Genomic DNA, 26,897 nt, shown 5'->3' on the forward strand with positions numbered 1-26,897 from the left:
CACAGGTGCGCGCATGCAGACGCGCGTGCACACAGACACGCACGCACGCAGGCACACACGCGTGCGCACACAGGCACACGCACGCACACACACAGGCACACACACAGGTGCGCGCATGCAGACGCGTGTGCACAGACACGCACACGCACACACAGGCACCCTGCCACCGTGTGGAGTACACACACAGCAAGTGCTGCACCGAGCCAGCAGGGAAAGGACTAAAAGATCACACTGAGAATGTTCTTTTTGCCCTTCAAAGAGTTTAACGCCGTCCTAAAGGGAAGCCAGGTCAGCTTAGATGTTTCTCACGGATCAGAGCGGACCGGCAGGGGTGGGGGCGGAGGTCGTCCGTGAACGTGGGTGAGGAGCCGAGGGTCTGAGAACGCTGGTCCCTCACAGGCGGGGGTCCCTGGTGGACGGTGCTGCGTCCTGTCTCTCCCCGGACTGCGTGCAGCACAGAGCGCGGGGCAGACGGAGGAACTGGACGGTGGGGCGGAGGGAAGGAGAGGGCTGGGGCCCCCGGGTCGCTCCGTCCTGTTCCGACAAAGCTCCCCCTTTAGGGCTGGTGGGTCATCACGGGTTTCTGTGGAGCACAAATACACACTCACATAGTTGTGCAAGATGGGTGTGCACACAGACACCTGTGCACACACACACGAGCGTGCACACGTGCACAGACACACACGTGGGCACGCAACAGATATACGAGCGTGCACACACACAGGCATGTACACATGCACAGAGACACGTGGGCATGCACACATACAAGTGTACACACAGGTGTGCACACACGCAGACACACGCATGCACGCACACACGAGCATGCACACACAGAGTGCACGCATGCACAGACACGTGGGCACGCATACGTACAAGTGTACACACACAGGCGTGCATACACGCAGACACACACGTGTGCACACACACAGACATACGAGCACACACACAGAGTGCACACACGCACAGACACGTGGGCACGCACACATACGAGCGTGCATACACACACACAGGAGTGCACACAGCAACACGCAGACACACAAACACGTTGGTCCGAGGTGCCGGTCAATCCCTGTGCAGTTTCTGCGCAGCGACTCTGCCTCCGCTCCCCCAGCTGGGTTAGCGGCACTGGCCTGTCATCAGAGGGGGTGTACGGATGGCAAGTATCCGGAAATGTAAGGCTCTGAAACACAAGGAGCTGTATTCTAACCTGAAAGCATTTAGATTCTCAAGTACCTGTTGGCCAGTTTCTTATTAGTGGTCATCAGCCCTCCGTCTGGGATGGCCCTGCACTGGCCACAGTCCCGACAGCTCCTTCTGGTTAAAGTGGGCTCGCGGGCACCTCTACCCTGTGCCATCTCCCCCTACACACGTCCCCTCGTCCCCTTGTTGGGGCGGCCAAACGATGGCGGTGTCACCCACCTCCCTGTCGGCCGGCATAAGCTCACACACTTAGGATCAGCCTTTTCGCTGTAGTCGTGCATCCCCGGCGTGAGATGCTTGGAAACCCTTTTTTAAGAATGGAGTTCACGGAGAGAATAAAGCACCGGCAGGAGGCGCGAGTGGAGAGCCACCGGGGTCGCGGGGGTTCGGGCCTTGACTGTGGCCACCGGCACTGAGTCGTCATGCCCATCCCCAGGCTGTGGGCGTGACCTTGAGGTCCTAAGGGATGGGCTCTTCTGAGCTGTCCCGGAGCCATGTCTGCGAGTGCTGCTGGGGCTGCCTCGGGCAGGCAGCGCCCATGCGGGGGGAGCTGGTGCTTTCACCAGCTCTCTGGGGGGGGGCCAGGACGGGGCACTCTGCAGAGCGCTCTCCCCCATGGAACCTGACCCCAGCCTTGACCCCAGCATCTGCACATGTGCTTTGCTGAATGACCTTTACAGCACTCGTGAGCTGCTGGGGCTGTGAGGACAGTGTCCTCTCTCTCTCGTGGACGGTCCCCTCCCCCGAGCGTCCTCACTGTCTCGTGGGCGATCCCCTCCCCTGAGTGTCCTGTCTCGTGGGCGGTCCCCTCCCCTGAGCGTCCTCACTGTCTCGTGGGCAGTCCCTTCCCCTGAGCGTCCTCACTGTCTCGTGGGTGGTCCCCTCCCCCGAGCGCCCTGTCTCATGGATGGTCCCCTCCTCCGAGCATCCTGTCTTGTGGACGGTCCCCTCCCAAGCATCCTCACTGTTTCATGGGCAGTCCCCTCCCCCGAATGTCCTCACTGTCTCATAGGCAGTCCCCTCCCCTGAACGTCCTGTCTTGTGAGCAGTCCCCTCCCCCGAGTGTCCTCACTGTCTCATGGATGGTCCCCTCCCCCGAGTGTCCTCTCTGTGTCACGATGGTCCCCTTCCCCAAGCCGAGACCCACCCCAGGGTAAGCGGGGACCCCTATCACTGGTATATTCTGGTACCTTTAAGAAATGTTTTCAATTTTTCTATAAATCTTTTGCTGATTTCACTTGTTAGTTTATCCCCATTTTCTCTGCTCTGGAGTCTTAACACCAACACGTAAATCTGACGGGTCGGGGAGTTTGCAAGCCGCCTCAGGAGGGAAGAGCCAAGCTTACCGCAAAGCCGTGGTTGGCAACCCCCTTCCGGCTGTTGGGATTTCTCTGCGTCAGGGATCCGCGGTACACCGACTGCCGACCAAAGGAGGCCCCGTCTTTACCTTCAGGGGCACAGAAGCATGTCAGCAGCTGTGCAAACACACTTCTTTCTCCCTTGCCTCGGAGCGAGCATTAAAATCCTCTCTCCTATCTCTCGGCTCCAGAAATGCTCCCTCGGGTGAAACACAACACGCCATTGCGTTTCCTTTAATTCTTGAAGTGCCCTGGGCCTGGGGGGTCTGGGAACCCTGCCCCTCAGAAGAGGGTCCCCCCCCAGGGCTTCGGTCGTGTAGCTGCGGCATTTGGTCTCACATCCTAGTCAACCGTTTGTGTTCATGGGCACAAGTGAGCAAATCCCGGGGGCCTTCCTCCTCTGGCAGGTGTAGTGGGGGCCCTGCCTGACATGCACCTGCTCTCGGGGGGGGGGTGCTGGGCCACGTCTCCTCTGCCCAGCCCCGTGTCCCCTGACGTCAAGGTAGCAGCTTGACATCAGCCGCGGCGGAGTGTTTACAGCACGGAAATTGGCAGAGGCCACACAGCAGGGCTGAGTGTCGCGTTTTGGCAGGGGGCTGGCGAACGAGCTCAGGGTTCCACTGTGGGCGGAGAACGAGTTGCCGGGCTTTGCCCCCGTTCCTGCTCCTAAACTCTGTGGAGGGTGCTGCTAACCCAGCGATCCCAGCTACGGGGCAGTGAACCCTTCCCGTGTGGGGATGGACGTCTGGCACACGGGTGAGAAGCCACCCCGCCGAGGCTGGCCGTGGTGACCGGAGAGGAGTGTGGGGACCAGCAGCTGCAGCCAGGCCGTTTAGTCCCTGGAAAGCCCGCCGGGTCCAGGGGGCCCGGGACCAGGTGAGAGGCCTCTGACTGACACAGGCGCTCGCCCCGTGGCCCCCCGCTGCAACCGTGAGCCTTCACTTGGGTGGTAGCCCCGGGGCCTGCTGGAAGCTCCCCCCAGTGCCGGTGCATGTGCGCCAGGAGCCTCCTCCCAGCTCCGCGGCAGGTGGCCTCGCTGACAAAGTCCGTCACCCCGCTCGTGGCCCTGAGTCCGGGATTTGCCTCAAAGGGCCTCGGGACCAGCTCTGTCTCTGGCCTGACCTGCCCGGGTACGGGGAGCTCTGGGGTGCAAAGAGGAAGCTGCACGGAGGAGAGCTGGGTGCAAAGAGGGGTGTGCAAAGATGTCCCCTGAGGAGGTGGTGGAGAACCTCCTGGGAGGGGACGCTGCACTTGGCCTTCAGAGGGCAGAGGCGGGTAGGAAAGGGAGCGAGGAGCGCTCCGCGCAGAAGGCCCGGCCCAGGCAAAGGTACGGAGGTGTGCGTGCACAGAGCGCTCGACACCCCCATGTGCCTGTGAGGTGTGTGTTGTTCACCCAGGGGTCCCGTGTGGGGCAGAAAGTGAGGGTCTGGAAGGCTGTGCTAAGAAATCCCACTCATTCTGCAGGCAGGTGGGAGCCAACGATTGTTCGGGAGCAGAAGAGGAACATAGAGAGCTCTGTGTGCTGGGACCGTGGCTGTGGGTGGTGAGGGCAGAGCTCAGATGCAGGGACAAGAGGAGACGCCACGGTGGCTCAGAGGCCTGACACAGCGGCGGAGGGACTGGACCCTGACCTGGGAAAGGGGCTGCTTCCCTCTGTGATCCTCGGGCGGGCTGCAAGGGGAGCAAGACACGATTCCCCGACAGCCCGGCCGCGCACCGTGGACGAGGCAGCCAGGCCTATCACCCTGGTCGCGGAGCAAAGTTGATGTCCTGGTCACCACTGAGACATCAAGGGAAGCTAAGTTACCTTCTCTGCTTTGCATGAGAAGGTTGGGAGCTGCTTAAGCCTTAGAGCAGTTTACAATGCAAAACGTGGGAAACGCCAGCGCCACGCCCATTGCGTGCTCAACCAGGCGGGTTCCAGAACACCAACCCACTGGAATGCTTCCTGGCAGGAGCGGCTTGGGGAGTCGTCCTTCAGGTCCCGGGGGCATGGGATGCTGTGTCCCAGAGATTACACAGAAATGCAGAACCCCCACTGGCCACTTTCACACCCTCGAGCTCATCTCCCAGGCCGTCGGGGTTGAGGGAAGCCGCTAACTCTTACCTTGACTTTTCGGGGAATTACCGAACTTCCTTCTGAGAAGACAGGGCGCTGTCATCACCTAGAAGAAAGAAGACATCTCAGGGCTTCATTGAACTACTGTAATCCTTAGCAACACTGGGAGCTAAACTGGGACTTCTCATGGTTCTTCCAGATTCTAGTGAATCCGGTCAGCTGTCTTCTGTTCTTAGGCAATATCAGAACTTTTGTCAATATTAAAATACACGGTATCAATAAATGAAGCACCAAACGCCAGAGCATAAAAGAGACGCTTACATTTGTCAACGGTGGGTGGGAGGGCAGGGACAGCACGCATCTCAGCCCCGCAGACCTGGGTTCAAATCCAGGTACCCCCCACCCACCCCCGTGATGTGGACGACTGTGTGTCCTCTCTGACCTTGTCTGGAAAAGGGGCCACTAGCCCCTTCTCAGGGTTACTGGGAGACTACCTGCTCCTCACATGTCCCCAGTGCCCATGGCTGTTGGTCCCCATGCCTTCCCTTCACTCTCCCGTTGACAGCCTCTCCGTGATGGCATCGTCCGCTCCCTGTTTTGCCTCTCCGGGCACGAGCAGGTGCCCTGACCCCCCTGGAAATCTTCCCAACGTCCGGCCCCCGAGATTCTGCCTGGCTGGTTTTGTGGGCTGCACCTGGAGGCCTGCAGGAGAGGCGTCTGGGGCTGGGCTTCCCTGAGCCAGTCAGGAAGCACCGTGGTCCCCAGAAGAGGGTGGGAGGTCAGGGCCAGGGGGCCTGGGCCGAGACCCCTCCGTCCCTTATGGTCTGTGTGATCTCAGTCAAGTACGTCAACCTCCCTGAGCTTGGGTTGGCTCATCGGGACAACAGGCTTAATCCCAATGCCTCCTCACCAGGTTTGTGAACCTCAAATGGAAGAGCGGGAAAAGCACTGTTTCTACCTGTAAAGAGCTACCCAGCGTCCTTGTCACGATACACACGTGACCGCGTGTTCGCTATGGCTCCTGGGGGCATCAGGCAGGACTGGGACCAGACGCCACTCTCTCTGGGGCACCGGGGATGGCGCCTCCCACCGCACCTCTAACCGCACCACCTGCACCTTGGAGATCGGGCTCACTCCCGGCCGGCGCCTCCCCTGCACGCTGTGAACGGGGCCACCGTCTCCCACACCCCTGGTCCCCGTGCCACCGCACGCGCCTGGGCTCCTGATGCGTCCACTGCTAGAGCACCTGCATCTCCCAGATGGAGCCTGTCCCCAGCCCGCTGGAGCCCGCCTGCCTGCGCAGGGCCAGGAAGAGCCCGGAATGGACGGCGTCCATGAGGGACGGGCGTGCAGGGGTGCACGCGGCCTCCTTGCCCCCATGCAGGACAACGCCCGGTGCGTCCCTCTGAGCCAAACACACCTTGTGTGGGGTTTGCCTCCTTCCCTCTCTGCCTCACCTTCCCGCTCCCCAGCTGGATTTTCCTGGGTTTCCCCCCACAGTCTGACGCCAACCCTGTCCCAGCATGCGCCTCTGACGACGCCGTCCTGCGGGGCTGGCGGAGCTCACACAGTCCATACGGGTCAGCCCACCACTGCCCGGGCTTGTCCCGCGACTGGAAGAGCCGCCCCACTCTCTTGCGACGACCCATACCTCCTCCGCAGGGTCTGCATTAGGATCCTTAGGACTCTGGTCCAATCTCCCAGCAAGTTGGGGAAGAAATATCTGGAGGACAAGGAAAAAGCCTGTACCTGATGGCTGCTTGTCTGACCCCCGTCACAGGGGGGCCGGGGGGACAGAGGGACGGCCCTTCTCCCTGAACACGGGGCCAGGCGCTCAGGGACGGCCGTCAGGCCCCAGCGCACCCGGTTCAACAAAGTAACACACAGAGTAGCCAGTTAGCTTTGAAGTTCAGATAAACAATGAATAAGGTTTGTTTATAAGTATGTTCCAAGTATCGCACGGGAAATACGTACGCTCAAAAATGACGGGTCGTTTATCTGAAGCTCAGATGTACTGGGCATCCTGTGTATCACCTGCAGCCGGACCTGGGGCTCTCCCGGGACCACACTGTGCTCGCCTGCCAGGTTACCCCACCGGTGTGACCGGCCTGGGGACCCCAGCTTGACTCTGGGGAGAAGGGTGTTGGTCCCAGACCTGCCGCAGGGCTGGGGAGGGGCAGCGCCCTCTCTGCCGTCCCTGGAGAATCTGTTCCAGTCACATCCAGCCAGGCTGGCGGGGCCGGAAGGGAGGCGGCCAGCCAGCCTCTTGGTTTCAGGCCCCGGGGTGGGGAGGGCAGCGGCTGGGGGGCCGGGGTGGCTGGGGCTCTGGGCACAAAGTCGGGCGCTGGGGCCCCTGCACTCACAGGGAGGTTGGATTTCCTCCGGGGCTTTCCCGACGGCTTCACCGAGAGCCCTGCAGCCTGCAAGGCAGCAATCTTGGACTTGATGTTGGAGACCTGGCAGGAAAAAGGACAGACACACGGACGTCACTCTGATGTGCCAACTCGACATCACAGTCCAGGAAGAGAAGCCGCCCGTTCACCGATTTTGTTACGGTCCCCTTAGGATAGGGGTCCTGACAGACGTGCTTCCTGGGGGCCCATTTTCATGCATCTTCCATGGTTGTCGGGGAGGGGGCTGCTGTTCTTTGCGGGTCACCCTCCAGACAAGAGCAGGGGGGCTCTGCACACTTTCGGCACATCAGGAAGCCTGGATCCCCCCAGGCACGGCAGGAGGGGCAGTGCCGGGGACAGTGTCACCACAGCTCTAAGGGACAGGGCTACACTCTGGGCAAAGGCTTGGCTGGCATCTGGCAGAGCCTGCCTTCCTGACATCATTTTAAATCGGCCCCCACAGCAGCCAGAGGAAACTTCTGGAAACAGAAACAAGGCCCCATCACCCCTGTTCTAATCCATCCAACGGCTCTCTGGACTCTGCCCTCCTCTTGGACCTGCCTCCTACCCTCTCCCCCTCAATCCCTCTGCCCCAGGCTCAGGGTTTCACTGCTCCTTCCTGAACACGCCAAGTTCAAGACCACCCCAGGACCTTTGCACATGTGTGCTGCCTTCTTCTTGTAATAACCCTTCTTGAGCAGCCTACCTGGGGGCTCCACCGAGCCACCCTCACTTCCTGTTTGCACAGCTCGCTTCAAGAACTGAGCTCCTTGGCCGTTGGCTTGTCCTCTATCTCCTCCCACGAAAGCATAAGCCTCCATGAAGGCAGGGGCTCCATCTAAGAATGCGACAGCTGTGTCTTTTGTGTCCTGCCATTTTCAGGAGTTTGAAATTGTTTGCCGAGCAAGAAGGAATAAAAGAACGCAAAGTCCTCGGGCTGGCTTGTCCCCCTAATGAGCACAGCTCTGGAGACACGCTCCTTACTCCCGGTGGCCACCTGCTGATGAGCAGAAGCGAGAGAGGGCCGTGGGTGTTGGCTCCCCTTGCAGCCTGAGGGGCAGACCCTCTTTCTCTGGGGGTCCCCAAGGGGAGGGCAGGGCAGAGCCCAGTCACCTCGGGTGTCCCTGAGACCCTGGCTCTGTCCTTTGACCTTTGTACGCTGACACAACCCTCACCGGAACTCAAGTCCTGGACCCACACTCGGGCTCACAGGATGGCCCTTGTGTCAGAGTCTGGTCCTGAGCCCCGGCGCTGTCCTCAGACCTAAGCCTGCTTCTGAAGAAGCCCCCTCCTGCTGGGACAGGGAGGGGTAAGCGTCAACATCATTCCTGTAGGGATGAAAACCCTGCTTGCCTCTCACCAAGGCAAATGGGACGAAGACAGGGGTGGTGGGATGGGCAATTCCCACGGAAACCCCCAAGCTCCTATTCCGGAGCTTCGGGTGGGCTGTCCGCAGCCTCCAGAACTTCAGGGCCCACCACGATGCCACTTGGGGAGCCCCCCACCCCCCGGGCCTGGTGCTACCTCGCTCTCCACCTGCTGAACCTCAGAGGCCGTGAGGGCCACTCTGTCCTCCAGCTCCAGCAGCTCCTTGTCTGTGGTCCTGCCGGGCTGCACGAGGTCCTGAGGGTCCTGGGGGGTGGTTTCCTGTCTGTACGCCTGGCCCGCAGCCATGCTCATCTAAGAGAGGGAAGCACGGAACATGACCGCCAGCAGGAGAGACGTCAGGGCCCTCCCCAAGACGGGCCCATCCTATGACACTCTTTCCTCTGAACTCGGGGCTGGCTGACCGGCTGGCTGGCTGAGGGTTAAGCATCCCACGCAGGTCTTGTTGGGGCCCAGGGCCGACCGTGCGTTGGCTGGCTGCCTGGGGTGGGCCAGGGGCTTAGTCACAGACTCTTGCCTCCTGGGCCCGCCTCTGCCCAGGTCCTGCCGAGCCCACTCGGGCGGCCTCACCTCCGGGGCTGCCCCAGGGAGGTCCTTGATGGAGGGGCTCCTGTCCAGGTCTGCCTCTTCCTCCTTGCTCCCCTCCTCCTCGGAGGAGGCCCCCTGGTCACTGATGTGGCTGGTCAGCTCCTCCAGCTTCCTCCTGAGGGTCTCTTCTTCTCTGTCGGCATCTGTGGGCTCGCAGCCCGTGAGACACTGAAACCAACGAACAGATCTGCGTTCAGCTGGTCATCCGTGTGCACCGTGCTCAGAGGCAGGGCTCTGGGAGAAGTCTCCGCCCCTTCTACAGAAGTGCCCGTGCTGGGCCAGTCCCGGCCCTCAGAAACTGGGCTCTGCAGGGTGGGGCACTCCTGGTGATCCTGTCGCCACCCAGGCCAAAGACCCAACTTTTGTGAACCAGACACTGAGCTTTCCCTCGTGGACACTTTTACCATGGGAGGACAGTTCTTCCCTCTGACCCTAAATGGGGCCCCCAAGCCGAGGGACTGGCCGGAGGACAAAGCCACCAGCAGGAATCTGGGGCCCATCACCGCAGAAGCACCAAATTCCCAAGCACTGGAAGGAAAGCTAAGGCCGCCATCCGTAACATGACCTGGGAAGGGAGCGTGAAGCACATTTTGACACCGAGAGTTCTAGAATACCAAGTGAAAGCTGGGAGTGGCACCAGAAGAGAGGGTAAGGGAGTGAGCACAGAAGAAGAGGTGACGAATTCAGCAAGCAAGGAAGCTGAATCTGAAAGGGATGATGCGTCATGACTGAGGGCTAGCTGTTGTCTTGTCACCGCCGCTCCTGATCAGCACAGGAAGGCGCCAGGTCATGATGCCAGGCTGCTCGAACCACAAGTCGTTAGCTGGCAAGAGCCTTGGGTCACTGTGGGCCAGGGGGTGCCAGGTAACAACCTCCAGTGACTAAAATTACAACCTCCTCTCCCCCTGAGTCACCAGAGTCTATTAGCGCCCAGACCGAGACCCGAGAAAATCAATTCTTCCGTCTTCTTCCAAGCCCAGCAGGTGCGTCTTTCCTGCCATTTTCTGTGGCTCACCTTGTTTTCAGAGGGGAATGGCCCTTGAGGGGCGGGAAGATGCTTTTGCTTTGTTCGGTGGTTAATGAGATTGATCTTCACAGCTCCGAGGCTTCCAGTGGGCCAATCTGCCCGAAGAAGAACAGGAAGCTGAGAAACGTCAGCACAAGGGTCTCGGTGAGGACTCAGAGCGGCTGCTGGTAACTGAGCCCCCCTCTGGCTGCACTGGGCAGAGAGGCGGGGATCGATACCGGGCTGCAGGAGTGTGCACAGACCGCTTCTGTCTCCCGGAGAGCACGGTGTGCAAAGGACACGTGGCCGCCACGGCAGACCCCCCGACACGGTCACTGTCAAATGTCACCCCCAGAGTGAGAAAGAAAAGCACCCCAAGACAAGGAACTGGAATGCTCATCTGGGGTTGGAGGAGAGGCAGGAGCTGAGGGGCAGCACGGAGCCGCGGCCCCTCGCAGGGACCCCTGTAAGAGTCTGCCCTGGGTTTTCCCCGGTGCACCGGGCCTGCTGCCCACTTGCCTTTACACAAAGATGCAAGGGGCGCATGCCGGGTGAGCTGCTGGTGGAGGTGGAGTCGGAGATGGGCTCTAAGCATGAAATAGGGAATCGTTCAAGGAGGCAGGAAGGATGGCGGGTACCAGTAGGGCTAGATGCCAGGGCATGTATTTTACTGAAATTTAGTAAAGTTGTTAAATTAAAACTTGCTGAAAATAGACAATTCTAGTCTTTATTGGCGCCTTCTGACTGGGGGCTTCTCTGCCGGCCGTGGCTCTGGTCTCACCTGTCCTGGTCTCACCGCCCCTCCACCGCCAGCCCCCAGCCCTCCCGGACACTGAGCCCTGGTCTGATCAAAGGTCACCTTCCTGCGTAGTGTTTTCCTCGCTATTCCGTAAAAGGGGGTTCAGGCCCCGAGAAGTGTGAGCCACCCTGGGTGCAGAATGGTAGATGGCTTTCACTGCAGACCTTCTCAGGGCCTGTCACACCCTGCTGTGCTCAGGGCAGGGGGAGAGCGCACTTCTTCCAGAGACGGAGGGTGGGCCCAGAGAACTTCTAGCCTGCTGGCTGTAGGAAGCTTCTGGGCGGCATTCCAGGAAAGAGAGTCAGCTGTGCCTGAGGGCACTGACTCTGGAGAGCGCGAGACTCCACATTTCTGTTCTGCTGACATTGTTGAGCCCAGTCAATTTTAAAACATAAAACATACACCGATTCCTCAAAAGCCGTGCAAGGAAGGGCTCCTTCTCTCCTTCTACAAGTCTGCTGCTTGTTTTCGGCAGAGCATTTCCTGGGGCTCGGCGAGAGGATGGAGGTGGGAAGAGCCTCTAACCTTTCCTACGTCGGCTGAGACTGGGGAGCGGCCGGCACCCCGCCTGCCTGTGCAGGTCCTGCCCCATGCGGGCACATATGCTGCTGGGGACAGAGTTCAGCAAAGCCTGGGCCCTGCTGGGCAGCTCCCCTGGTCACCGATGGCTGTGGGCCGTGCTGGGGGGGTGACAGCCAGGACTTTTAGCTGGTGGTGTGCGCTGTGGCTGTGTCAGACCCGCTCCCCCTGGGTCTGAGTGCACAGAGGGTAAGGGGCTGGGGAAGGCCCTAGCTCCCTGCAGAACAGCCCCTCCCAGCTCTGGCCCCCTCGCCTGCCCCTCGGTCCCCTGCCCCTCCCACTTGCTTCTGGATCCGCATCAAGCACAGTTGCACGCATCCCAGCTGCTTCCTGCCTTTTCTGAACACGCTCAACATCGGTCAGTCCTTCCACCTGATAGCCCAGAGCTCAGCCGCTGGGTCCCCTGAGGCGAGGCTCCCCAGGCGCATCCCCCACCCCTCAAACCTCCCTGGGGGAGGGTCTTGGGAGGAGCTCTGTGCCATGCATTAGAACCTGCATCAGTCCCGGCTCCTGAAAATGTGCCTGAGACCAGCTATGGCTAAGCTACGTCCGAGATTCTCCATCCAGAGCGGGGCCCTCCTCTCGGTTTCCTGCTTCCAGTCACTCACTTACAGACGACCCCAATCCCACGATCTCCTCCGTAGGAGTTGGGCCTGACCCGGGGCTTTGGTGAGCGTGTACCAGGCTAGTGGTCATGCTGTCCTCGTACGAAGCACTGTCGTCTTCCCCCAGTAAAGTGTACTTGCTCAGACCTAAATCTGTCTGTACGTGGGACCACGGTTTAAACTCAGTAAAGGGAACCTGGGGTACTCAGAGGAACCCTGTGGTTTAGGTCATAAATCAGGGTCTGCAATGTGAGGGAGTCACACTCCTTTAACAGGTGTTACGTATTCTAAGTTAAATTTTTTTAAACCCTGCATAACACCTGCTAAAGGTATAAAAGGAGTATTTCCTCCTCTTGTCAATGACAGAACACTTGATCCAGTATAAAGTATCTGCATCCAAAGGAATCAAGCACTGACACGAGCTACAGTATGGACAGACCTCGAAAACGTGACGCTGCGTGCAGGAAGCCAGACACGAAAGTCACGCGGTGAACGCTTCCGTCTAGATGCAACGCCCAGAACAGGCGAAGCCCGGAGACAGGAAGCAGGCTGGTGGCCGCCCGCGGCCGGAGGGAGGGGACGGGGAGCGACTGCTCACGGGATCAGTTTCCCTTTGGGCCGATGACGTTTGGGGACCAACAGGAGTACGACACTGTGAATGTACTAAGTGCGAGTGAATGTCCACTTCAGGACACTGAATTTTACGTTCTGTGAATTTCACGTCGATAGAACAGTGGCTATTTTGAAGATATCGCACGCGCGTCTGCTACGTAGGCTTGTGCAAACGTGCAGTTTTAAAGCACTGGAAGCTCTGATGTCTCCGACAGGACTTGGCGTGAAGGTAAAAAGGCTCCACCCAAAGCAGCAGCAAGAAGGAACTGTTCGCAGCCGCCTTACCTGGCTCTGGGACGGGGCGTGGCCTCTCCGTCTGGAATGGCAGGAGGCCGCGCTGGGAGCCCGGGTGCTCTCGTCATCGGAGGTGTCCACGGCGGCCAGATACCGGGAGGGGAGCTGCTCACTCCCGATGGCGCTCGTCCCTTTGGAGTGAGAGTGGGATCGAGTTACGCAGAGCGAAAAGCTGGAAGCCAGTGGACACGTTTTTCCCAATAAGGGAAAACGAGAGATGAGGGAAATTGCAGACGTGATTACAGCCCCCAGAGGGGAGGGAGCCGAGAACCTCAGATCAAAGTCGGAACGGAGCGATGGCAAGCCCTCACACGGAAGTTTCAGGAACCAGGCCCCTGCCTGGCACTCTCGGTGGGGCCAGGGGAGCAGAGAGGTACATGGTCGGCGGGAGGATCACAGTGCACCGCATTCCACCACCGGAACCTGTGTGCCCGGAGTGTGGCCCATGCAGGGCCCGGGGAGCGTCCGTGAGTGGAGGGGACGTTGGGAAGTTTTTCCACATTGGTCACTACGGGCTTTTTCTCATGCCTGACTTTATGTGGATCCGGGTCATCCACAATGTGCCTGGAAATGCTCATCCTGGGCTCCAGATGGGGGGGGGAAGCTTACTATCCCCACGGCCTCACCAAAGGTCCCCAGGGCTCCAGGCAGCCTGGATGGTGCTGCACACACCACCCTGGGAGGTGGGGGGGGAAGGAGGTGTGGCCGGGGCTGACCGACGGGAGCTCCAGCACCAGGGAGTCACCATGCACAGCCCCTTCTGTCCTCGACGGCAGCAGCCCCCACTGGCTCGGTGAGTCTTGCCAAGCACCTGAGCTAGCTTGGGAGAGGGCCCCGAGCTCCAGCGGGACTCCAGCCCCAGGCCCCGCTGGTTTCAGCCTGGGAGACCGCGCGCTGAGGACACAGTGAGGCCGCGCCCCGGCTCCTGGCCACAGGGATAGATAGGATGGAGGTGCGCTGTTTTAAGCCGATAGGTTTGTGATACTACGATCTCGTTTAGTGTCTACAACCACGCCGCACGATAGGCATGAAGCCCTCTTCGCAGTGAGGAGAAACCGAGTCACAGTGGCTAAGCAGGTGGATCGAGTGGCATGCCACGTTCCACCAAACCTCAGATGGCGCACCTGCGGGTTGTCTGATGCATCTTGAGACAACACTGCCCGTCAAACTCCTGCATGTCCCCGTGAGATGCTCCCAGTTTAAGGGATGAGGTGAAAACTGTGCTGGTTGATCAGAAATGCGGTCTCTCCCTCCCTGCCCGCCGCCCTGTCCATGTCCTCGGGTGGTGTGGGATCACGGTGGGGGGGGCACAGATTCTGTGCACGTCCCTGTTCTAGGACTTGTTCAATATAGATTCATTTATTCACTGTTTAGGGGGAATTAAAGCCCCATGTTCCTCCCAAAATGCCTCCAGCATCCTAATCAGCCTGTGGACCATGAGATTATGGTTCCTATAATATAATGAGAAAGAAAAACAGAAAGGGGACCGATTTCCTGGCAGACGGTGTCTTAACCACTTTTCCCGGCAGCTAGCCCCACGTGGCAGCCACGTGGGGGCTCATTAGCGGGAGGGCCGGGCTGCCTCCGTGGTCTCATCTGCTCCTGCATCCGTAGGGTGTCTGAACTCCTGAACCCACACTCCCACAGGGCACAGGAAAAGACAGCAATTCAGGATTTCATTACGAAGCACACTGTCTGACAACAAAATTAAACTGAGCAAGTCTAGGTTCTCAGCACTTGCAGACCTCACGATTCAAAGCTGGGAGCTGGTGGTGGACCAGGGGAAGCAGTGCCCAAACGGAACCTGCCCCGCCTGTCCCCAAGTGTACTGTCCGTCCATAAGTGCGTTGCCTGTCTCCAAGTGCGCTGTCCCTAAGTGCACTGTCCGTCCCCAAGTGTACTATGGGTCCCCAGGTGCAGCGTCAGTCCCCAGGCTTGGACCTGCCCTGTCCTTTGATCAGGATGGTTGGTCCAGGTGACCAGTGATCCTAATCATTTCAGGGACACCTGCACGTCCCTACCCCGAGCCAGCTCAGTACCCTCCCTATGGCCGGCAGCGAGCTGTGTGGCCAGCTGAGGTGCTAATGCTGGGACTCCTGAGTGTTATAAGAGCAGCGCCCAGCCTGGGGGGCGGGGAGCAGGTGTGGAGGGCGTCTACCAGGACCGCACATGCCGGACAGTGCGGTGAAGGAAGGGGTTGCTATCAACCAGCCGGGATGTCTGCACAAATCAGGGCAGTGGACGGGTTTTCCATGGACCGCTTCCCCCATGCAGAGCCCATCAACGGACCTACCAGCTGTGGCAGGAGTCCCTGGGGCTGTCGTGCACGACTCTCCAGGGATGCAGAGCTCAGTGAGGGTGTCCTGTCCCTCAGGTGAGTGGCCGTCCGTCTGCTCTTCTGGACGGGGCTGGCACCCAGGGGCGCTGACATTGGCCTCCTCCAGGGCCGTGGCCTCCGGGGAGGTGTCCTTTGCATGGGGTTCATCCATGAAGGCCTGAGCACACGGGACCTGCCAGGTGCGTGAGGTTTTACTAGGAGGGGCAGCTCCTTGGCATGTGGGTCTTTCCATCCCAGTCTGGAGAGTTTCCAGACATCATTGAGCAAACGCTAGACACCCCTCAGCTCTGGCCCCTTGTGATTCAGTTCCCTGTACTTCCAGAATTCCTGCTGAAAGCCATTTACTGCCTACCCTGTCCCATGTGTCCGTGGAAGGCTGGGGCTCCCGAGACCCTGAGCCACTCATCGTACAAGGGAACACATCTGACAGTCTTGGGGGCTCTGACCCACCTAGAGACTGAAGCCCTGAGGAGGCGGATGGGGAAGTTATTTTTTTGGGGGGGGTGCATTGTTCTAACTGCATGCACCTTAATACTCCCAGAAAGGGAAGAGGGAGTGTGGGCAGGGCTCCCGGGGGGCCCCTCGGCTGCAACCCCAGCACCTCCTCCTCTACCCTTCCTCGGGCCGGCAGAGGGTTCTCTCTGTTGTGCCCTCGTCCCCAAGGCAACAAGGTGCTGAGGGCTTCTGGAAGCCACATGCCCCAGCCCCTTTCCAGCTCGAGGGGGGCAGGAAGGAGGCAGGCCTCAGGCCCTGGAGGCCGCAGGGGCTGGTCTTGCAGCAGCGGGATCAGGCTTGCGGCCCAAAGACCACTGCAGTGCCAGCCCACTGCCCTGCTGTCCTCCCCCCAAAGCGGTCTGTGGATCAGCCTGGGCAGATGCATCCCTGCCCCCGCTCTGGCCTGGACTCACCAGACAGGCGCCCAGGCACATGTCGGGCCCTGAGTCCAGGGCAGACGCCGGTTCCCTGGCCTGCCCTCCTGAATCACAGGGTAGAAGCCTTACTTCTGGGACAAGCAGCCAGCCCGGATCCCCGGCCCCTCATTTGTCCAGCCTTGGTTCCCATCCTGCACTCCTCTTCTCCAAGCTGCCAGACCCATCTCTGCAGAGATGGGGAGTGTGGAGCTTCTGGATCCTGTGCCCCCAGCTCATCTCTCCCCTGGCCTGTCGTGCCCTGATGTCTGCTACAGCCATTGGACCCCTTCCCGGAGCGCCGTCCCCCACCTGGGGCCTGAGCACCTGTCGCTCAGGTTATCCCGGGAAGGACGGGGACAGAAACCAGAGCCCACTGACCTGTAGGCTGTCTGCGGCCGCTGGGACTGGGGACGAATATGGGGGGTGACTGCCAGACCAAGTAGAGTCATCAGAGTCTGCCTCAAAGTCCAAGTCATGAATAGAGAGGCGCTTTTTCTTAGCAGGTGCAGATGTGGGCAAGAGGAGGAGAGTCGGGGTCAGCTTGACAGAGAGGACCAGGGGCCCCTCCGCCCTGGGCAGCAGGGTGGGTGCCTCCGGGGCACATCCACTTCCTGCACTAGACACAAACCCGAAGGAGCTCGAAGGCAGCTTCAAGGGGCCCAGAGGGCTCCCCCTCCGAATCCCCTGCCAGATCTGCATCCTCAGCATCTCTTAGAGTGAAAGGAAACCCCTGCTCAGCCCGAGGGGCCTACGGCTGCCGGATGTGCTAAGGACACAGGTCCCGGAGCACTGCAGCCTCGGGGTGAGGGGTGGGCAGGGCGGGCAGTCTTCTCTAGGGCCGACAGGTACCCTTGAGAGGTGTCGGGCGGGGAGTTCAGGCAAATGAGGGGCACCCACAGTGAGGCCACAGAGGTGGGGGAGAGCTCCATGTTGTTCAGATGAAATCCTCCCTCACGATAACCTTGATCCTTTAAAGGTATTGTATAGGGAATATTCCAGACACTGGCTGGTGTTCTTTAAGCTCACCGAGTGGCAGGAATACAATTTTCTCACTGTAGACTGGCCAGACCTGGTCGGTGTCGAATCTCACGGACGCCGGCCTCCTCCCGGTGTCTCCAACTAAACTCCTTGTCCCCCCCCACCTGTTCTCCTTCCATCACACCCTCCCCAAAACCCCAGGGCATACTCTGCTTGTCGATCACCAAAAATAAGTTACAAAATAAATAAAGATGGAAATAAACACTAATAAAAGCAAGGCTCGTGGCTGGCTATGAAGAAAAGTAAAATGTTCATAGAGGGGAGTCTAAAGGGGTTCACTTCCCTGAAAGATGCCAAGGCCACCTTGGAGGACAGCAGGGTGCCCTCTGGGACCCCTGCCTGCCCTCACAACCTCACGAGCCTGACCCCAGGACCCTGACTGGACGGGTCAAGCAAGCTTCCCTGCAGGCTCTGTGTCCCCAACACCTTGCTTTAGGGTTTCTTATGGTGACACCACGTGCTGAAAACATGATGCTATTTGGTGCTCAGTGTCTCAGAGACTGTCCGGGCATGGCAAAGGAGGCGGGGTCTTTGTGCTCATGCTGTGGGGATTGGTAGAGTCAAGGAGAGTACTGAGATTTTTAGGACATCAGAACCCCAGGCTCCAGCTGAGGGAGGGGCAGGGGCAGAGGTGACTGGGGAAGACTTACCTTGCTGCCAACGGGCTGGGCCTGGGCCACTATGTCCAGTTCTCCGTCTTCATCTGTGTGCTCACTGTCTCCACTTCCCTCACCAGGGCTTGGCTCAGGCCCACCTGCAATGGACCACGCACATGATTCAACCCAGGGTGAAGAAGACTGGGGGCAAACCAACCATCCACCCACCCACCTACCCATCCATCCATCCAACCTGCCCATCTACCACCCGTCCATTCACCCATCTACCCACCCACCCACCTATCTACCTACTATTCATCCACCTACCTACCCACCCATTCATTCATTCTCCATCCATCCACCCATCCATCCTCCTTCCATCCACCCATCCACCCATTCATCCATTTTCCATCCATCCATCCTTCTATCCATCCATCCACTCACTCATCCATTCTTCATCCATCCATCCATCCATTCTCCATCCATCCTTCCATCTACTCATTCATTCATTCTGCATGCACATATCCATCCATCCACCCACTGTGACACATCCAGGCAAGTCCATCTACTGGCTTTCCAAAGACCTATCCAAGCATCAGTTAGACTCGGTCTGAATCCCAGCAGAAAACTACTACTTGGCATCAATTTTGTTGAGGGTCACGCCTATAGGCATTCACCCTCTGTTCATGGACTGTTTCTTGGGCAATCTGTATCCCCGGCCTTGTGGTGGGTGAAGGAGGCCAAGGGCAAAGTCATGTTTTCTCAAACAAACTGCTTTACCTACAGTCATTTCATGTGCTTATCTGCAGACTGCAGACACAGCTGGGAAGGAGGTGAGCCTCAGCCCCAGGGCTCCCGCCCCTCCTTTCTTTCCCCCCAGGCCCCCTGCCTCACCTGAGCACCCAGGTGGCCCCATCACAGCCTCTTCCCTCTGCTCTCCCACTGGCCTGGCCCTTGTTCTCCTTTAGGTCACCAGAGGGGACCAGGCAATGAGCTCTGGGGTTTTAGAGCATGAATCATCGGCCTTCTCTCGGGGCCACGAGGCCACTTCTGCACTGGGGGAGCGTGGGCTGTGGGGCCAGGCCCGCACGTGCTGCCCCTGCACACCCCCCAGCCCGCGCCCAGGCCCTCAGTCCCTGTGTCTTTGGGTGGGGGGAGGTCTCAAGCATGAACAAGCAGGGCATTTACTGGGCTTGAGCCTGCCCTGTAAGCCCTTCTGTACCCCCGAACTCGGACCCACGCAGCGGGCACACTGGGTGATTATTTTGATTCTCTGGACAGTGAGTCTTGAGGAAATTCACCCCAGACCACCAGACAGAAGACACTGAGCTGACCTCTACCTGCACCGAGGGAATGTGGGCATGGCTCCCGGAGGCCCGGGGCGCACGCCTGTGTGTGCGTGTGTGTGGGTGTGCATGTGTGCGCGTGGCCTGTCAGCGTGGAGCTGCCCCCAGGACTGAATGGGAACAGGAGCTCTGTGCCCCTTGTGGTTACGGACTCCTTCCATCTCTCTCTCCACTTGGGACGGCAGTTTGAGCGATACTAACGCGTCTCTCGAGAGCAAGCCCAAAGGATGTCCCCTGCTCCTGACACGGGAGAGAGCTCTCAGCCGCTCTTGGCAGGGAGGTGGGAAGAAACACGAAGCCCTGTGAGCACCAAGGACTTACTGTGGATGTCAGGCGAGCTTCGCGCTCTGTCAGGCAAACCTGGAACCAAAGGAGAGGCACTGGGGAGAAAGACATCCTCCCGAGACCGCGCTTGAGGACGGGTTTCCTCTCATCTCCTTCCTGGCCCTGGGACAACCGCCTCCCGCAGCGTCTGCCCGTCCTGCTGTGGGGGCCTCGGGAAAACACCCCCGTCGCTCTGCAGGTTCACCCGGAGAAGACCCCGGCCGCCCCCCACCCCTCACCCCAGCTGACCAGTCTGCCCTTGGCCCTGGCTGGCCAGGCTTCGAAACAGCGACTTCAGTCATTTCTATTTTTTCAGTTTGTCTACTTGAAAACAAACACGCAACTTTCCTTCCCTGCACCCTCTGTGAGTCAGTGAGCTGTGCTCCCAGGCACCCCCAGGGAGAATTCAGCCCGGCCATCACCCCAGAACACGCGACCCAGGGCCCAGGTGGAGCAGCTGGGAGTCGGGGTTCCTGTTGCCCCACAGCGCCACCTTGTGGTCCTCGGTGGTGACAACTTTGAAACGGGCAGGTGCCAGTTGATTGGCGTTGGCTCCAGCAGCTCTGGACCCGGGCTGGGCATCACAATCCCCACGGCCTTTCACACAACACAGATTCCTGAGCCCACCCGGTCCCTGGAATCGGCACCTCCCAGAGCGAGGTCAGGTCCTCAGGGGTTCCAACGTGGCCTCTGGGAACAGGGCCGCCTTTGGGGTCGAGATTCTCAAACACTTTGCAGTGTGGCTCTCCGCCCTGCTCCCTGTGGTTCTCACCCTTGAGCCCTGGGGTGGGGCCAGACCAAGCTCCTCCAGCTGCAGGAAGACCCCTCGGCCCATCAGACGCACAGGGAATGTTTGTTGAAAAGAGCAAATCTAGGCCCCACATCAGACGCCCAGGGAGGAAGGGCCTGGAGAACGTGTTGTATTAACCAGCGCCTGGTTATTCGACTAGCCACTGAGTTTGAGACCTTAGCTATGAGTTCTCAACCTGCTAGGAAGCCTTGAAAAATAGGATTTCAAATAGTGGGGCTGTGAACAGCATGCAGGACTTCCCAGGGGCCAGGCCGGGGAGCGGTGTGCAGAAATTCGCACCACACAGAGAGCAGCCAACCTTGTACAAAACACCCGAAAGGGACCGACAGGGGCACACACCCATTCCAAAGGATCTGCTTGGTCCTGAAACCCAAAACAGGCGTGGGAACAAAAAGCGACCCCGGTGAGAGGTGCGCTCCTCACCTCCCCCCTGCAGCCGTCCGCACAGGGAGCGGATCACTTTGGCGCTCCCGAAGCGCTTGAAGCGGGCTCTCAGGTGCTGGTGGTACCATTCCAGGGAGCCGATCTTCACAACCCTGCAGAGACAGCGAGCTCAGGCCCGCGGCGCTGTGCCAGGCGGCACACGTCCGTGCCCACCCCTCTTCAGCCAGCCCCACCGGGGGGACACGTCGGGCCCTAGCACCCACAGGGTCCCTTGGACGCCAGGCCGTGGCTTACCTGGCCAGGTGGCAGGGGTCACAGAGCCAGCCCTGCTCCTCCGGGTGGGCGTGGCTGCAGTCTTGGCAGGTGAAGAGGCGGCAGTCCAGGCACTGCCTTTTGGGGGTCCCGACGAGCCGGTAGGGCTGCAGGCAGCGGGCACAGTGGGTCTCATTCAGGTGCGCCGTGTCCGCAAGCAGCTCCCTCTGGGAACTCTCCTTCTTAATCCGGCCCTTCAACCCCCTTAGGAAAATACCAGAAACAAGGAATCTATGAGACGCCTGCCTTATTTTTGCAACAGGTTTTAAATGTTTGCACGCATGTGTGTGCAAGCACACACATGCACACACACACACACAGGAACTTTTTCATATACAGAAAACGGGTCAAGGCACCCCCAGGCAGCCCTCACCATCTGCAGAGCCAGCTCCACGCTCTCACTCTCTCCCAAGTGGGAAGCCCACAAGTTGGGGGTCAAACGTGCAGTTTGGGTAGGCTGGAATGGAAACACCTTATTTTTATAGAAATGAAGTCGCATTTAAACATTTCCGTGACTCTTTACAATCGTACATTTTTCCAGGCTGCATGCCCGTGACTTTCATCCAGTGCCAAAGGGCCATGACCCATCAAGTCTCAGAATCACAGGCTGGGACTGTTGTCACCGCTTGCCCACACCACCTAACTCATGATGGAGAGAGGAGGGACCGAGGTCCTGAACTCTAGCTTTGAGACAGAGCCCGGAGCTTTTCTGATGCACAGCCCAGAGCTCAGAGACTGTGTTCCAGCACCCCGTTTCACCGGATGAGGGTGGGCTTGCAGTCACCTTCCTTGGAGGGGGTGAGGTCGGTGGCTCTGGGGAGCCCAGCAGGGCCAGGGCCAGGTAGGGTCCTGGGGGTGCACCTGGTCAGGCCACATGGTTATTTCCAACCCCAATCTGTTGCCCACTCTAATTGTTTAAGAGGAGGTTAGAGAAGAGAGAAAATTCCAGGTGGTCCACAGGCTGGTCAGAGCTGCCACAGAAGCCACAGAGAAGGCAGCGCTAAAGCTCATTACAAGGGCAAGGCTGTGCTCCTCTCTATAGGGCCCTGCTCTGCACGCTGGCCTGAGCTAAGGGCTCTGTGCAGAGGACAGCACCAGGGAAGTGGGGGTTGGGCTGGCACCCTACTGAGAAAGTGACAGGTCACGGCACTCTCCCCAGGAGGCCACAAGTGTCCTGGGACAAAGACGGGAGGCATCTCCTCGCAAACAGTTTTGGGTCCCTTCCAGCAGGGGAGCAGGCTGAGCTGCCCTCCCCCCCCAGGTTTGTTCCCACAGAGCAAGGCTGCAATGGTCTGGTTTGGAGGGTGTCCAGCGCAGGAAACATCCAACACTAGGATGTCCCGGGAAAACCACGGTCCCCCCAGACCTTCCTGGTGGGCTCGCCAAATTGAACTGACTGGGAAATGTCCCCTCCACATCATGGGCACATTCCATCTGTTCTGGATTTTAGAGAATGTCTGCAAAATGCAGTATTTTTGGTTTTCGATGAGATCCACTTAACTCCATTCTTAGTGACAAAAATCAGACCGACCCTGGGTGCCACTGTCCTGTGGGAAGTCGGTGCCTGTGGTTTCTGAAGGGGACACCCCGGAGCGCGGTGGAGGCGGGAGACGAGGCAGGGCCTCTAGAAAGCTCTGGGACACTACTCCTGGTTTTCAGTGGTGTTGACTGCACTTCACTGATTTCCCGCTCCCAGCTCGTTGCTCAAACACTCTGGAACACGGGCCCACAAACGAAACTCTCGTCTCAGCTTTGACAACCAAGAAAACATGGCCTTGTGTTGGCAGCAATCCGGGGGGGTGGGGAGCTGTCATCCACGGATAAAGCTGCGCTGACGTCCTTGCCCCGAGCCCGGGGGCATAGGCACCTGGAGCCAGGTGCGGAGGGCCTAACCTCCTCCATTTCCCCTCAGACAGTATCTGCATCAGCCAGAAAATCGAGAGGCCACCCCTTCACCTCTCTCCCAGTGAGCGCCCCTCATTCTGCATCCAGGCAAAGCCATACCCCCAGCCCAGCAGGAAGAAGGATGAGGACCTGCAGGACACACACCGAATCCTGGGGCCGGAAGTCCTCTGAGGTAAGAGCCGCGTGGGTGGCGGCTGGACACTGACGTATTTCAGGGGCAATCACACCACCTGGAGCCGCATGGGGAGGAGGTGACGGGGGCCAGAGCAATCCACACACCCTGCCTGTTGGAAACACTGGGTCGACCAGATGTCACCCCACGATGGCTGCATCGGCAGACAAAGGCCCAACATGTAGCTCTCAGTTCAAGTCAGCCCCGGCAAGAAAAGACACCCTGAATGTGATCGACTGTCAGAACCAGAAGAAGACCTGAAACAAGCGTGCTTAGTGCACTAACTGGGATGAAGAGAGGAGGAGATAAAGAAGGAACCAGGCTGAGATGGAAAGACCACAGGCTATGCTCACTGAGGTGGAGGAGAGATGGTCCAAACAAACATGGGAAGGGATGGAAACTGACAATGGGCCGGAATTACCACCGTACATATTACGTCCCACGATTTACAACAGTGGTTCTCAAGGTGTGGTCCAGGGACCTCTGGAGGTTCTCAAGACCCTTTAAGAGGCGCCACAAGGTCAAAACTATTTTAGTAACAATGCTGAGATGTTCTCTCTCTTATCTGAGATGTTATTTCTCCTGCACCCGTGGGGAAGCAATGGCGGCCAAACAGCTAGGACCTTGGCATGGGTCAAGGCAGAGGTACAAACCGGACCAGCAGTCCTTGCGGTGTTTGTCACAAAGGCAAAGAGCATGTCTTTGATGAAGTGTGTCCTGATTCAAGGCATGTCCTTGATGCTACGGTAAGTTACTCATCTTACTAACCTTGACCCTTGAGCCCATGTCTTTTTAATGTCCCATGTGAAGAAACGAGAAGCACGCCCTGAAAGCATTTCTGCCACGTCCTGAAGCACCACCGAGGTCTCAATATAAGGAAGCAGCCAGTTGCTGGAGTTCCAACATGAACTAGACTTTCTTTTTTTCACGAAGCATCATTTTTACTTAAAAGCACAACTAGAAAATAAACTATTCTGACTTGGGTGTTTGCCAGATATTCTCTTAGAAATGAACACTGTGAGCCCGTCACCTTGAGGAAAACAAGTGACGATATTTGTGGCCCACGACAAAACTCAAGCTTTCGAGCACGGAGAAGAATCTTGGGAAATTTATGTCTGCCACCGTGAGCTCGACAGCGTCCATCACTTAGATGTTGCTGATGAGATCAGCGGTGACGGCCATCAATGTGATTTTTTTGGTATATAATGAAATGTGTCACCATTTAGAAACTGTATATGGTGTGACAAAACGTCACATGGATACGAGATGCAGTTTGAGTGCAGGACAGATCGCTGGATTTTAGTTCACTGATATGCGTTCAGATCCCACCGTGCAACTACCTTGAAGAAATCACCCGTTGCTGGGTTCCCACGTGGTATCAAAGCACAACGTCCACAATCATCTGGGAAGAGGGCACCTGGGTGGCTCAGATGGTTGAGCGTCTGCCTGCGGCTTGGGTCATGGTCCTGCGGTCCTGGGATCGAGCCCCACACTGGGCTCCCTGCTCGGCGGGGAGTCTGTTTCTCCCTCTCCCTCTACTGTCCCCCTCTGCTTGTGCTCTCTCACTCACTCTATCAAATAAATAAATAAAATCTTAAAAAAAAATCATCTGGGAAGACTACTGAAACATGCCCCATTTTTCCAACTGCATATCAGTACGAGGCTAGATTTTCTTCAAATTCTTCAGCCAAAACAACATATTACAATACATTCAAAACAAAAGCCAAAATGAGAATTCAACCATCTCCTATTACACCAGATGTGGAAGGGATTTCCAAAAATAAAGAACATGCCGGTCTTCTCATCTGTTTCAGGAAAAGTTATGTTTCATAAAAATGTCATTCATGTTAACATGTAAGGGGTTTACTGTTGTTATTTTTCAATGAATGAATGAATGAATGTTTTTTAAAATGCCTGGTTTTAATTTCCGATAGGGTCAGTATTGACATACATAACCCATATGAACATAAGCTCTTTGGGGTTCTCAATAATTTAAGAATGTAAAGGGACTCTGAGGCCAAAATGCTTGAGAACAGCTGATTCTGGAGCAAGTTTGCTGCCCCAGATACAGAGCAAAGGCTGAAGGGATAGGAATGAGGAGAGAAAGGGCGGCGGTGAAATCAGGGACAGATGGAGGAGAAGCTCAGCAGAGGGGTGACCCTGGCATCAGAAACCCACAGCACTGTGCTCTGCCCGCCGACTTCCAGCCTGCCCTGGGGTGCCAACATCCAGAGCCCAGAGTGGAGGGGAGATGCCCGCTGTCCTCAAGAGAGGCTTAGTGACCTCGCAGGATGAGGCCGGTCTGGTGCAAGGACAGGACAGGGAAAGCAAGTTCCCTCTCAGCCACGACTGGGTGTGGAAGGGAGAAGGGCTAGGGGCGACGTGAAGAGGGCAGACCCACGTGTCCTTGCTCTCCCCCCTTGGGGGGAATCTTGAGGGGAGCCTTGAGGGGAGCACGGTGGAAGCGTGTGAGTACTGGGGACAGCCCAGGACCCAGGGGTTGGTGGTGCACCCTCCAGGGTCAGCTAGGGAGGAACACACGGTGGCCACGGCACCCACGTCCCCCAGCAGTCGCTGAAAGAGGCATGAGCTCGGACCAGGCCTTCTGCTCAGGTGATCCTTAGACCCTGTCCCTGGAGGACAGCATGAGGTGCTGAGAGGCCCGGGGACTGTGAGTCCAGGGTTGGGGAGAAGAGGCCGCAGCACGTGAGGCTGATGGCTGGGATCAGGGATCTCAGGGGTGGGGGCTGGCCACTCCCAACGCCCGGCCAGGACGATTCATAAGTGATGGTCTTCATTCGGGAAGCTGACCTGACCCTCCACTCTGTCTCAGGGACCAGCAAGGAGCCAGTGGGCAGTGTGTGGAGCCAAGACCCCAGCAACTCTGTCACCCCGAGGGCCAGAAGCAGGGGGCGTGGGGATGGGGGACTCTGAAAGACAAGACGAGGGCGTAAAGAGTCGGTGTAAGCGAGCAGAGTGTCGGACACCAGACACCATGTCCCGCTCGGGCGGTGGGGGCCCACGAGCAATCTCAGACGGGCAGTTAAGGAGCTGCTCTTCTCGGCACAGCTTGGGTGGCTCTGAGTTTTGACCGTGCCACGGAAGCAGTGATCCCTGGAAGAATACAGGAAACCTCTCCCAAGCAGGAGAAGAAAAGGAGCGGGGTCTTCAGATCAGGAGTTGCTGGACTGCCGGCCACACACATGCGGACGGCCCGCAGCGCTCGGTTGGGACGCGGCGGGCTCGCTCTGGGGAAGCATGAGCCGGCGGGCCGGTGGCTCTCTGTGAGGCGGGGAGAGGAAGCTGGCGGCCACGGGGCAATTCCCTGTTGTTGCTCTGGCAAATGCCCACACATTTCATGGCTTAAAATAACACGGCCTTTTCATCTGATGGCCCTGGAGGTCAGAAGTCTGACGTGGCGGTCACGGGGCCAAAATCAAGGTGTTGGCAGGACGGTAATCCTTCCGGGAGGCTCTGGGGGAGAATCTGTTCTCTTGCTCTTTCCAGCATCCCGAGGGCGTACTGTTGGCCCACGGCCCCCCTTCCTCTAACCTTCAGAGCCAGCACGGCTGGTGGGGTGCTCCTCACAGCGCTGTCCTTCCCCCCCTTCCTTCCTCCTGCTAGGCCCCTTGTGATCACCCTGAGCCCAGATGGGGGGCCCAGGACCGTCTCCCCAAGTCCAGGCCAGCTGATCAGCAGCCTTCACTGCATCCGCAAGCGCATCCCCCTTCGGCACATGACCTGACCCAATCACAGATTTGGGGGATCAGGAGGTGGGCGTCTTTGGGGGCGCGTTTTTCTGCCAGGGTTCTGGAGGGAAAGTGGGCGAGCGGATCTTACTCCCAGCTGTCAACTCCACAGCCCGTGCCCTTCCTGAGAAA

The 26,897-nt window shown here is 58.4% G+C and overlaps 1 protein-coding gene across 1 annotated transcript in view; it reads right to left on the bottom strand.

Annotated features, from left to right (window-relative positions):
- Positions 1-420: 420 nt before the first annotated feature.
- The window catches only part of MLPH (melanophilin), a 40,635-nt gene continuing 14,158 nt past the window's right edge, over positions 421-26,897 (bottom strand). The window contains exons 3-15 of the mRNA XM_032407810.1: positions 20,922-21,143; positions 20,667-20,779; positions 17,817-17,920; positions 16,507-16,623; positions 15,173-15,374; positions 12,871-13,010; positions 8,967-9,152; positions 8,535-8,690; positions 6,981-7,073; positions 6,263-6,340; positions 4,666-4,723; positions 2,547-2,647; positions 421-583 (exon numbers count right to left, since the gene is read on the bottom strand). Of these exons, the coding sequence (XP_032263701.1) occupies positions 557-583; positions 2,547-2,647; positions 4,666-4,723; positions 6,263-6,340; positions 6,981-7,073; positions 8,535-8,690; positions 8,967-9,152; positions 12,871-13,010; positions 15,173-15,374; positions 16,507-16,623; positions 17,817-17,920; positions 20,667-20,779; positions 20,922-21,143 (1,597 nt within the window). The 3' untranslated portion in view covers positions 421-556. The remainder of the gene's footprint in view (positions 584-2,546; positions 2,648-4,665; positions 4,724-6,262; positions 6,341-6,980; positions 7,074-8,534; positions 8,691-8,966; positions 9,153-12,870; positions 13,011-15,172; positions 15,375-16,506; positions 16,624-17,816; positions 17,921-20,666; positions 20,780-20,921; positions 21,144-26,897) is intronic.

This window comes from Phoca vitulina, unplaced genomic scaffold (genome assembly GCF_004348235.1).
Source record: "Phoca vitulina isolate PV1807 unplaced genomic scaffold, GSC_HSeal_1.0 scaffold1, whole genome shotgun sequence".
Taxonomy (NCBI): domain Eukaryota; kingdom Metazoa; phylum Chordata; class Mammalia; order Carnivora; family Phocidae; genus Phoca; species Phoca vitulina.